General features: G+C 42.9%; 1 protein-coding gene across 1 annotated transcript in view; it reads left to right on the forward strand.

The window, feature by feature from the left end:
- The first annotated feature begins 8309 nt into the window (after positions 1-8309).
- Positions 8310-13878, forward strand: part of LOC118773832 — a 54430-nt gene continuing 48861 nt past the window's right edge. The window contains exon 1 of the mRNA XM_036522922.1: positions 8310-8437. Coding sequence (XP_036378815.1) covers positions 8347-8437 — 91 coding nt within the window. The 5' untranslated portion in view covers positions 8310-8346. The remainder of the gene's footprint in view (positions 8438-13878) is intronic.

A 13878-nucleotide genomic window follows, 5' to 3' on the forward strand; every position in this document is an offset into this window, starting at 1 on the left:
TATTTATCTCCGCCCCTAACGTTAGTTATTTTAGAGACCCCCACAAAGCTCAGATTATAACTCGAGCCCTGTAACTACTGCAGACCTGATTGTTTCTGCAAGCTCTCTTACTATTTTCTTGCCAAACAACTCAAGAAACTCATTTTGGCACTGCGGACTGCCATAGGCATGACTACGTGTTAGCCAAGTAGCAAGAATGGGATCAGTTTTCCCAAGAAAATTCAATAATTGACTAAAATCCCCGTCATTTGATGTGTGGCCTCGAAATGCTAAGCCCTGCCCTGCGAAATACCTCACTGAGCCCACTACTTTTTCAAGGCAATGCCTTGCCTGTCACCGTTTTTTTTTTTTTCTTTTTTTGGCCCAGGCATTAGACAACTGTATCTAGTGGCCTTGCCCTTTGAGCATTAACTGTCGCTGCATGGTGGTGGGATTTACTTTGCTGGTGTTTGTTGAAGCTATGAAATGCATTCTTTCAGTTTCTGAATCCTCTCGGGATAAAGGCAGGGTCTGATCTTTTTTTCCAGTGTTGATGTCGCTACATTGTACACCCTATGACACTGAAAACACAACATGCCCTTCAAGGAGGGACTGTAGTAGAGTTGGGTAGAGTTTGTACCAACTTTTGTTAAAATTCAGGACTCTATTTGATGTTTTCTGAATTTCAATAAATTCAGGGTCAGGTTGGTATGGCTTTTGTCTGTAGTAGTGACATCTTCACTGCATCTCTCTTCCTCTGTGATAGCCACTGTCCTTGATGTTGTCAGGATCCATACTCTCCCTTGCATTGCTGCTGCCAGTGTAATGTTGTTTGCACTATATATATATTTTATTTTATTTTATTTTTTTTAAATACAGTTCAGTTTTATTCTAAAGAATGAGAAAACAATAAATGTGTTGTTTTGCACAGCCCAAATAAAGTTCTTGAATGATAGTCTGTTACACATGTAGTCCTATCTCTCAAAAATACAAAACTCACCAAATTCAGGTTTGTGTGTTTGCTTGTCTTAATACATGGGCCTATACTGTAGATGTCTCACCATTGCAGTTTCCTTGATGTGATTATGTATGGTATGGATAGGACTTCTCACAACCAAGTATGTGGGCATTTTTATGTTATATCTTTAGATACAGTAAGTCTATTAGTGAAGGGTAATGCAGGTGTAAGACCCGTTATATTTGTTATAGGTCCGCAGTAGTCAGATCTCCCCCCAAGTTGGCCACCCTACATTCAGGGGGCATATCGAGGGGGCCAGTTCAGACAACAAGGAAAACTATAGAGAGCGAGGAGAGGTGATTGCGCAATATGATGATTTACTCGCAGAGCATTTGCAGTCTTCATCTGTGTTTACTGGCATGTCTAAAACCATCCAAAACGATTTGATTTCAGCAATAGCCACCTCAATGAAAAGCGAAATCAAGCAAGAATTACACACGGCTCCATTTGTCTCTTGGCAGATTGATGAAACCACAGACGTAAGCTGTCATTCACAGCTCTCAGTCATTGTCAGATATGTGGACCATCAGGGAACTATTCAGGAACGTTTTCTGGGTTTTTTCGATGTGTCGAGTGGGTGAGATGCGCAGTCGTTGTTCGAGTTTGTGCAGGCCGAGATGTCAGGGTACAATTTCGCGGAGAAACTCGTTGCACAAACTTATGATGGTGCTGCAGTGACGGCCTCAGATCTTAATGGTTTGCAGGCTAAAGTAAGAGAAGTGGCTCCTAGTGCAACGTTTGTTCACTGCTATGCCCATCGCCTGAATCTGGTCTTGAGTCAGGGCGTCAAGTTCATCCCCAAGGCAAAAGTCTTTTTCACTACACTGGGTGGCTTCACGTCTTTTTTTTCCAAATCCAGCAGGAGAGTGGCAATGCTTGAGGAATTCGGGTGCGCTAAAATGCCTGGGAATGCTCCTTTTGCAAAAGGCGCATAGAAAACCTCATGCAAGTGCTAGATGAGCTAAAATTAGAGAGGGCCTTTGATAAGACATACACTAAAGCTGCCACACTGACAGAGGACCCAGAATTAGCTCATAGGAGGAAAAGAAGGCAGGGCCAGCAGGATCAACATTAGGTCTATAAAACACTGTATGATTCCATTCACGACAGCATCAGGGCCCAAGTCACTCAGGGCTTCCAACATCTTGACCGCTTGCATTTCATGGAGATTTTAGATTTCAAAACAAAATTCCCAGCTCAGGCACTGGAGAACTTGTCAGAGACATGGCCATCTATTTGACAAGGTGAAATTGAAAGTGGAACTGCAGCATTTTTATAGTGATGCAGAGATCCATTCATCCCGAAAACTGTGTGATGCAATTAGCTTCATGAAATCCAACGGGCTTGATGAAGTAATGCCTGAGCTGTACAGGCTAATGTGTCTGATTGCCACTATCGGTGCCACCTCTGTAGGGGTTGAGAGAAGTTTGCCTGAAGCGAATAAAAAGTTATTACAGAAACACCATGGGACAGGACAGGCTGAAAAATGTAGCCACCATTTCGATTGAAAAGAGGATTCTCAAGTCTCTTCAACAAAATCCTCATTGGTGTGACAAGGTCATAGATATCTTTGCTACCCAGACAGCCAGGAGAGTCGACTTCTTTTTCAAATGAATGCCCACACCTTCAGTAATTAGCTTAAACCTGGCACATCCCATTCATTCTAAGACTACATTTTATCAGTTTCAATCAGTATAACAATCTGTTTTTAAATTCTAGCAATTTGGCTTTGAAACAACAGAATATAGCAGTTTACCCCTTTTTAGGTATATTTTTATTGGCAACTAGTTTTGGTGTCATCTTCATTTTTATAGTAAAACATTTTGTAGTATATGGTCATGTGCACTAGTTCTGTGGTCAGACCACCCCTTGAAAATATAAGAACTGCTGTCACAGCACTGCATGCTCCCCCCCCGCGCCCCCAACCACCACCAAACTTCACCAGGCACCCCTTCCTTCCTCCCCTATCTTTACAACCACCAGCCGCCACTGACAACAATATATAGACAAATAACAAGACATTAAATGGTTAAGTGGCAGGCAGAAGAGTGCAAGCAAATTTGTAAACACATTACACCTGTTGAAGTGGCTGTGTGCATTTTAAATTTTGGGGTGCTCAGTCCAGGGGAGTGGGCAGGGGTATGCTGTGCTCCGGGGGTGTGGATCTGTTCTTAACTGGAACTTAACTGTCCCTTTTAACTTTTTAACCTTTCAACCCCTGTTTGGAAATGGATGGAATCCTACCTTAGTGTGAAGGTGGGCAAAGCACCATCTTCCTCCCTTAAGTGCTCTATAGGTGTCCCAAAAGGATCAGTTTTAGGTCAGTGTCTGTTCAGTTTAGATATTAATGACTGCTTTCAGTCTGCTCTGTAGATGTTCAGATGTATACTGATGATAGTTTATATATGTATGGAAAGAAGAGAGTACAAATTGGGAATGGCTTTTATTTCATGACTAATCTCCAGCTGGTTGAAATACTCTTGTCTGCAACAGATGTGTATATATTAAACTCAAAATAGCAGGTGATTTCAAATACCTTCTGATTGTTTTAGACTCAAACCTTTCTTTCAGAAAGCATGTTAAAAGGTGGCTAAAGAAGTACAATTCAGCCTGTGCAGCTTTAGTTAAAAATGCAATTCTCAGCCACTAAGCTGTACAGTCTATGCAATGTTTTTTTTTCTCATTTTCCTTACTGCCTAACAACGTGGTCACTGAGCTACCAGAACAGACAAAAAACAAAATAGGTACAATTATTGTAGCATCTTAGGGAAAGTAGCCTTGAAAACTTCATGAAATACACACGTCTGTCTTACTTTTAAAATCCATAAAATAGGATCTCCATCCTATGTGCTGTCCTTATAAACTAAATAATAAATAAATTGCCTTTTCAGCTGTTGGGTGGAGTCTCAGCCATGGCAGGGCCTCGTCTGGCCGTCACCATCGTCCTCCTGTGGATGCTGACTCTGACTGAATGCCAAGGTAACACAAAAACCACTTTCCACCTTCACTCTCACCTGCTGTGCTTCTAGCTTTTTGTCACTCCTGTGGGATGTGTTTAATGTGTATAAGGAGCTCGGTGCTCCAAAACGTTGATTGGGTGAGGTGATCGTTCAAGAAGTGTTATGTTAAGTTATGTTTTGTTGTTGTTGCATTATGTCTGTAGTGGGTTACAGTGCCCTTCACCTTGTGTACGCTCAGTGACCACTTTATTTGGTACACCCCTCTAATACCGGGTAGGACCCCCCCTTTGCCCCCAGAACGGCCTGAAATCTACATGGCGTGGATTCAACAGGGTGCTGGAAACATTCCTTAGAGATTCTGCTCCATGCTGACATGATAGCATCACAACGTTGCTGCAGATTTGTCGGTTACACATTCATGCTGCGAATGTCCTGTTCCACCACATCCCAAAGGTGCTGTATTGGATTGAGATCTGGTGACTGTGGAGGCCATTGGAGTACACTGAACTCATTCTCATGTTCCTGGAACCAGTTAGAGATGACGTGTGCTTTGTGGCATGGCGTGTTACCCTGCTGGAAGTAGCCATTAGAAGATGGGTAGACCATGGTCGTAAAGGGATGCACATGGTCAGCAACAATAATCAGGTAGGCTGTGGCATTTAAACGATGCTCAATTGGTATTAAGGTGCCTAATGTGTGCCAAGAAAATGTTCCCCACACCATTACACCACCACCTCCAGCCTAAACTGTTTATACAAGGCAGGAGGGATCCATGGATTCATGTTGTTTACGCCAAATTCTGACCCTACCATCTGCATGTCGCAGCAGAAATTGAGATTCGTCAGACCAGATGATATTTTTCCAATCGTCTACTGTCCTGTTTTGGTGAGCCTGTGCCCACTGTAGCCTCAGTTTCCTGTTCTTAGCTGCCAGGAGTGGTACCCAGAGGGGTCTTCTGCTGCTGTAGCCCATCCACCTCAATGTTCGATGTTTTGTATGTTAAGAAATACTTTTCTACATAGCACTGTTGTAATGTGTGGTTATTTGGGTTACTGTCGCCTTCCTGTCAGCTTGGGCCAGTCTGGCTATTCTCCTCTGACCTCTGTCATTGACAAGGTGTTTTCGCCCACAGAACTGTGTTTTTGTTTTTTGTTTGTTTTTCACACCATTCTCTATACACTCTAGAGACTGGTGTACATGAAAATCCCAGGAGATCAGCAGTTTCTGAGATACTCAAACCACCCCGCCTGACACCAACAATCATCCCACAGTCAAAGTCACTTAAATCAGATTTCCTGCCCATTCTGATGTTTGGTCTGAACAGCAACTGAACCTCTTGACTATGTCTTTGTGATTTTGTGCATTGAGTTGCTGCCAGATGATTGGCTGATTAGATATTTGCATCAATGATCAGATGTACAGGTGTACCTCATAAAGTGGTCACTGAGTGTATCTGTGGATATATCTATGTATCTGTAGATATATCTGTGTATCTGTGGATATATCTGTGTATCCGTGGATACTGTATATCTGTGTATCTGTGGACATGTCTGTGTATCTGTGGACATGTCTGTGTATCTGTGGACATGTCTGTGTATCTGTGGACATATCTGTGTATCTGTGGACATATCTGCGTATCTATGGATATATCTGTGTATCTGTGGATTCTGGTCCCTGAGAGCTTAAAAATGACCCTGAGTTGAGTGATTAATTCTTTGTCGTTTCCCCCCAATGAAACAAAGTATAAAGAGAGTTCAAAGGAGAAAGAGGAGGAAGAAAAGAGGATGCGATGTGGGAGAGGGCAGGGAAGGGTAGACACACAGAGTAGAAGAGAGGAATGAACAGTCAGGAGAGAGAGGCCATGCTGATAGCTGACAGGGTTATGGGGTTGGTGGGGGTGTTGGACAGTTATGAATAATGTTGTTATGAATGGATGACATGTACTGTATTGTCATATCCCTTTATGTTCCTTTGATACTTCTATTGCTTTGTCCGGTTTGAGGTGATCACTCATTAGATAACCATTGAAATACAGACATGTTTTTGTACTTTGAGTTTTGATATGTGTTTAGACAGATTGATCTTGGTGTGTGGTACATTACAGGGTAAGGGATTAGGTCTGGGAGGTTTTGGTATTATGTGATTGAATTTATTTTAAGTTTTGATTTTGTGCCAATGATTACTGATGCTCTGGTGTTTTGTATAGAATTTTGTATAGAATTTGTAACCATTTGAGTCAATTGAGCGAAAGTCCATGCTGTTGGTGAAAAGGAACACTAATGGTGCATTTCCACCAAGCAGTACGGTACAGTTCGGTACAGTACGGTGCGCAATTATTTCTGTTTCCATCATCAAAACTGTACCAAAATAAGTATACCGCACCACACTGGTTTTTGGTACCCTTCTTTTGGGGTACCGAGCACGGTGATACGGTTTGTAAAGGAGGGAGCTACACCCACTGCCGTCTGTGGATTGGAAGTGGAGACACAAGCCGTACCAGGGTTTACCGTACCAAACCGTTACATAATGAACCGAACTGTACTGTACTGCTTGGTGGAAACACACCATTAGTTTTGCCAAATTTGCTCTCTGTGTCAAACACAACCACAACAGCGGTTACCATTGATATGTATATGATATTCTGATATGTATTAAGTTGGTCAAACATAGTGTTATTGGAGGCGTGCTGGCCTTTCAAGAGGGTAGTATCATAAGAATGGATTGTAGGAAGGTGTCCCAATTTGCCACCCAATTCACATTGAGTTTACAGATGTTGAAACATACAGACAGGCTCTGACACATACTATGTAAAATTAAATGGTTGTTTTCACATCAGTCTGTTACTGTTTACTTTCATATCAGTCATCCACACAAACATACACAGCTCAAGAGTAGCATAGAGATGTAATCCAGTATCTCTCTCAGGAGCACAGCAAAGAATCGAACCTGCAACCCTTTGATTAGGAGCCCGGCTCCCTACCAGCTGATCCACTCTGCTGTGTGTGATTCCTCTGCAGATACACCTGTTACCTGCCTCTTCTCTGAGGCCTGTGTGCTGCCGTGCAGCTTCAAACCCTCACCTGAAGAGGTCATTCACTGGCAGACACTGGCTGGACAGGACGTCATCACTGTCCACAGCTACTACTATGGCAACGATCAGCTAAAGCACCAAGACGGGTGCTACAAAGGACGGACCTCTCTCTTTAAGGACCTGATCTCCCACGGCAACGCATCCCTGCTGCTACGCAACACCAGCATTCAGGACCAGGGCAGATACAAGTGTTACACCAGCACCACACTGGGCAACCAGGAGTCCTTTGTGAGCCTGAGAGTGGAGGGTAAGTCTCCCCACAACCATCTTCTGCTAATGCCTTCATGACACACAGTGTTCCTGTAGCCATACGGCTACAGATTTCTACAGGACAAGGACTGACGTGCTTCATTTTGGAGAATTTAACACGAAAGAATTCTGATTTGCTGTGTGTTATGAATATTCATTTGGGGCGTAAAAAAGGAATGGTATTTATGATAAATATACGGACAGTAATATCATGTACCTACACAATGGATTAAAACATCCAGTAATCGATGTAAGGTTTCTAAGCATAATCTATGCTGCTCCTGTTCTGTAGATTCTCATGTGCCTTTGTTTATGATTCATGACATTGACCTGCTTTAGCTGTCCATGTGTCATATCATTTCATTTTTCATGCTTGTCATTTTTTTATTTTTGTTGCATGTAATGTGTTCATTACATGCAACAAAAATAAAAAAAAAATCCTTAAAAATTAAAAATAAAGGATTATAATTAATGTGAACTGTCCTTGTCAAATAAACCCAATGAAAAAAATGTTCTGATTTAATGGATCATTGTGAACATTCTTGAAGGGGTGTGAATTGCTTAAGTGGTGCATTTTGGGTAGTAAGAAGCTGCTGACATCAGATTCCACAGCTGAAGTGGACGGTACATGTGCCATTTTCTCTCACTTCAGTGTTGCTTAACCCTTGCTGGTAAAATTTTTTGTCAAAATTCATTTGGTTACAAAAACTCACATTCTAGTCAAATGCCTGGATGCATCGTAAGATGTGCCTGAATGAATTTAGTGAGTAGCATATGACTTGTGTTGCTGACGAAACTGTTGTATGTTCCACCTTGACTGTGCAGAGGAAGTGGATGTTAACTGCTATTGTGACATCACTGCAGCTCCCACCAAATCAGTGAGCATGGAGAGGACCAGAGAGGGAGTGGCCTGCATGTCCCAGGGCATCTACCCCACCCCTCACGTTTCCTGGTCCACTGATCCACCCACACCATCAGGAACCCTGCAGGACTCCAGCCAGCCGACTGCAGATGCCCAGGGACTGTTCTCAGTGAGCAGCACAGTGAGGATGCTGGGAAATCTTTCTGACCACGCCTACATCTGCTCCGTGTCCAAAGAGGACGGGAGCGGGGAGTGGAGGGCCTCGTTCAGACAGCAAGGTACCGCAGCCTGGATTACAACACCACCACCAATCTCCTGAACAGAGGGGAGCGTCTACTGAGGGCAGAATGAGGCTTCATGAATCCCAGAATGTACTGTCAGTCATGTAAATTACTCATTAATTCAGCTGTGAAAAGAAAAGCTTTTGATTGTTTTAAAAAAATCAGCATTTGACAGCACAGTACTGTAACTCCATCCATTATACAGTTCATGAGTCCACCCTCCAACATAAACCATCACCAGTAGTAATCTGGGTAGAGCCAGCAACTTAATTTTTATTGGCTGAGCCCCGAACGTAGGTTTACCACATAGTACTAAAGCTCTAGCTATGTTTAGCAATATGCTGTAGTGCCCTGCCCCACCTACACTGCTCATATCATCATATCAGAGATTAACCTGGGGTTTTCTGTGCATCAGTGTGTGGCCATCTTACTGGACCGGGTCTGTCAGGGTGTGGAGGGCTTGGTCTAAGTGTGTATCTCAGCTTGTGTTTGATTGTCCTTTCAGGGGACATCCATGGAGAAGTGGGCCAAACCCTGGCCATCCCCTGCCTTGTACCAAAGCCCAGCCTCCAGAACTTCACTCAGACCTGGACCTTCATGGGACAAACCCCGCCCATCCTCACACACAACAGCAGCACCTCACACCGGCATATCTCAGACCTGTGGAAGAACCGGGTTCAGGACCTTTTAGAAAACGGGTCGCTCCTGATCCAGGACCCAGGCCAGAACCTCACAGGAACGTACACCTGCAAGGTGTTAGCCGACCGGACCCTGCAGCTGGTGCAGACACATGTCAACATTACAGGTACGGATCCAGGAAGTGAAAGATAAAGAGGAGAAACTAAATAAAACTCACCTGAGCTGGTCTGGAGCCACAGAGAGCTTTACTTTCCACTAATATAAATCCATCTGTGATAATACTACGCCAGAATTTTTAAGAATAAATATTTTTAGTGCTGAAAGCCACAGAATTAACACTGTGATTCTTCATATTTTAGGGACTCATTAACAAACTTGTAGCCATTGTCCATAACACTAACTATCAGGACAGATGATCAGATGAAACAAAATGTTATATTTCTGACAAAAGCATTTATTGTGCAAAGATACTCCTTACTTATGGCACTCAGCATACTTCTATTAATAATACATGCGGTTACATGCTGAGGCTTCCAGTGCATATACCACATAGTTCTCCTTAGAAAGAGCTGCTGAAAGTCATTCTTAGACTCCTCCTTCATGACTGGCTTTGGTTCAGGGTGAAAATGCTCTCAGCTGTAACCCCCTCTGAAGAAGTGTGTCTGTATTTACAGGTGCAGATAAGCATTCTGGGAGTGACACCCTGCACCCTGCTGCTGTTGCTGGTATTGCAGTTGCTGTTGTTCTTCTTGTTCTTCTCGTGACAGGACTCCACATAGTAGCAAGGAAAAAAGGTACAGAGAAATATGAACTCTTTGGACCTCATTATTCTAGACCTAGACACATATTCATACTTGCATAAAAACAGAAATGTGCGTACACACACACACACAAATACAAATAAAAACAAAAAAGCAAAAATTCTGGGAGTGTCACCAGGAACCATACTGCCACTGCTGCTGCTGCTGTTGCTGTTCTTGTTGGTCTTGGTGTTCTCTGAATAACAATACTGCCACAAAACCAACCAGGTAAAGTCAAATCATTACTGTTTCACCTTATTATTTTACACCAAAATATAAGATGTGTTTGACCAAATGTGAGAGGCTGTAAAACAGTGGTAATCAAACTGAAGCGCTGTTACCAGAATATAATCATAGGCTATCTTGGTCTCTGTCACAAAGAGACATTAAGTATCTACCCCCCCCTCAACACACAAGCACATGCAGAAGTATACAAATATGTACATACAAAAACCCACACGCAAGCACACACATACAGACAAACCAGTGAACCAGAAACACATTTACACACATACATACTCACACATGCATATGTACACACACACACATTTCCTCAAACACATGCACACTCAGACATACATTTTGCACTGCTTGAGATTTCCTTCGTAAGAGTGACAGGACTCATGAGAAGGGGTTATGTGAAGGAGCTGTATTCTGAAAGCTGTGGCACAGAGATTGATGTGTGTGTGTGTCTGTGTCTGTGACTAAAATCTCAAATAGGACTATTATACATAACACAATTTTGAAAGCAACTAAACAAGAAACAGGAGGTGAAATAGCTTTGATTACAGTGTATTGATGTTTTGACTGGAGTTGTCCACGTTGATATTTAAACTTGCTTGTTAAACACTGTACATATTTTCCTCTTCTTAGAGTTGGGGATCAAAAGAAACAAGCTGGAGAAGGAGGAAATGGAGAGGTGGAAGCTGGGGACGGAGCTGGAGCCACACTGAGCCTATCAGCCATACTGGATCCACAGACGCCCAATCACCACGGTAACCTGGATGAAGCAGGCGCATACCTGGTTATGCAGGACGTCCCAGAGCCAGAGAGAGAGAGGGCGGGGCACAAATCATCAGACTCTGGGGGTCCAGAGGGGGGCGCTGTGGACTGAAGGATCTGCTGTATATATAAAAATATATGCATTTTATTTTACTGTATTTTTATCTATGTTTTTAATAAACAATTTAACTTCCATACATGTGCACATGTTACATTACTTAGTTACAAGTGTATGTGTGCGCCTGTATGTGTGTCTTGTGCAGACAGTGTGTATGACGTGTATTGTGGGTACTTTGTGTGCAGCTGTGAAATGAGTTTGAGTGTACTTTAGGATAACTGAGGTTGAGAAATGACACCCCCTGGAAGGCAAGTTTTTTTTTTGTTATACACTCCCTGGCGCTCTGGATCTTCAGAAAATAGCACTACATCGCTGCCTGTTACACTGATACCTGTAACGGGAGCTTTGCACAGGACAGGACGATGGGAGGAGTATGAGCTCAGTGACTGTTTCAACCAGCAGGTGGAGACAGAGTTCAGGTCTCTCAGAGACACCCATATCAGGCACATTACTGTAGAGTAGAACACTTGCTCAGGACAGAATACGCACTGCATCCCTGAACCAGGAGTTGCAATCAATCAATCACTCTCTCACTCACTCACTCACTCACTCACTCACACACACACACACACACACACACACACACACACACACGCACACACACTGCAGCCGTGTGACTTGCACCCTGACACAGGAGGATCCAGCACACTTCAGACAGGTAAGTTCCAGTCCGACGAGTCTCAATTACAGTTTGTTCAGATAATTCAGTGTCAGAAAAGACCCAGAAACCACATATTCTTGCACATAACAACATTGGTGGAACCAACCCTGCTAGCTTCACTCCTTTCCTGGACTGGCTACCTACTGATTGTGACTCTACTGACCCCAGGCTGTGAGCCAGTGGCAGTTCTAGCTTGTATGCCCCCCCCCCCCCTTTTTTTTTTTTTTTTACTCAGACATTTGGAACAACACAAATAAATAATCATAACTTTTAAAACTATATAAATCTAAAAATATATACAAAAATAACACTCAAATATCAAAAAGAAGTGACAAATACGAACAGAAACAAACTGCAGTAGGCTATACATAACGGGTGTAGACTGCGTTGTGTATTTGATAGATGATTCGAACCTGTGTTCTCACTGCTTACTCCCAACCCCTTACAGCCAGCGTCGTTGCCAGTCGAACTAAAGGCAAATTTCCACTGACCAGTCGGCGACAACGCTAGTTAGCCACCTCAGCTAGCCAGCTCTGCCACATATATATAAACAAATAAAAAAGAGAATCGAATTATTACACGATTGCCCTATCTCTCAATATATATGTCATTATGCACAATTTATCAAACTTTCAGAATAGGAACCAAATGAATCATACATCCTCCTTGGCTAATTTTAAGCACAAGACACCCCAAAAGACTCAATATAGCACAAAAGATACAAAATATCACCATAATATAGACGTCTTTTAAGTTAGCCTACAGCATTGGAAATTGCGACCTAGTCAATACAATCACAGAAAACCTTTATGATGTCACCCCAATGAATCAATAATGTGCTAGTTAGGTTGTAATCATTTTGCTACAGGCTACACACATTATCATGATGAAACTGTGTGAAATTATGTCCAATGTTATGTATGCTAGTTGGACAGAAAACGGAGTATTATCACCCTATGTGTAATAGCATAGCAAGCAACATAGGCTAACAAATATAAGTGTTGTACTCGCCTTTTTCATTAAATGCATAATATTATGCTCATAAAGAGATGACATAGCTGCCTTTATCTTTTGCGCGTTTCTCCTCTTCTTTCCTCTTTTTCCTAAACTGGGCACCTGATGGCTTAGACCTTTTCTTACCCATTTGTGTTGATTTGGCACTTGAGCATTACCCATACTCCAACACTGTCAACCAACAGTTAAGACTAAATCAATTCACCTCGGTGGTGTGCAGACTGGTTTTATATTATTCTTAACAATTTCACACAAACCAAAGAAAAAATGTCTGTGAAACTACATATTCACAGTATTATGAATGAATGGTGGTTTATTTGGTAGCATTTCATAGTGTGACTGATTTTACTAATTGCATTAGTACTGTACAAAGTTAAAAGTGCGCTATTTGATAGATTCCCCCGCTCCCCCTACCTCGGGCTTCCAGTGGGGAGACCTGAGGTCAACTTACTCCCGCCCTCCTCCTCATCTCATACTCCTGCGTGGGAAATCTTCCCAGGCAGTAGCCTGCCTAGCTCACAAACTAGATTCAGGGCGCCCACTCCGACAAGGTTAAAAGACCCATACAGTGACATGATATCATTGACGCGACGCGCAAATGAGCGATAGAAAACTGATCGCGCCCCGTGCCGCCCCCGGCAAGACGCCGTTCTGGGCAGCTGACCATGTCGCCCATACCTAAATCCGCCACTGTTGTGAGCGCCCCCTTCAGGCGAATGTTATATTGATCGCTCTCCCAAAAAGGAATGTCACCTCTGGGGTTCTACACATCACAGTAGAGTAAACCCTGCAGCCATTATAAAGCAGCACATCTACTCGCTAAATATTAAATACGCTTCCGCCCGCGCTACACCCTGAGTGAGTCCCCACTGTCACCGTTCTGCACACCCGGACTGGGTGCACCGACAACGGCATTGAACACACATGCAACACTCGGACAACACAGAGACAACGAACAGCAGGAAAAGCTTTTTTTATTCGGCTGAGGAGTGCGGAGGGCAGAAACACAAAAATATAGTATGTCCCTGTCTGGTGTTGGGATATGTAACAGATCTTGTGGTTGAGCATTTGGCAGATCAGCTTCATCCCAGGAAGTTGAGGAAAGGCGTTGCTTGAGCCCACCTTTTTTTTTGGAACTTTCTTTTATTGAAGTTTTTACACAACTGATAAGATTGGCATGGGTGGTACAAAACAGTTATACATG

Source organism: Megalops cyprinoides, chromosome 2 (assembly GCF_013368585.1).
Source record: "Megalops cyprinoides isolate fMegCyp1 chromosome 2, fMegCyp1.pri, whole genome shotgun sequence".
NCBI lineage: Eukaryota > Metazoa > Chordata > Actinopteri > Elopiformes > Megalopidae > Megalops > Megalops cyprinoides.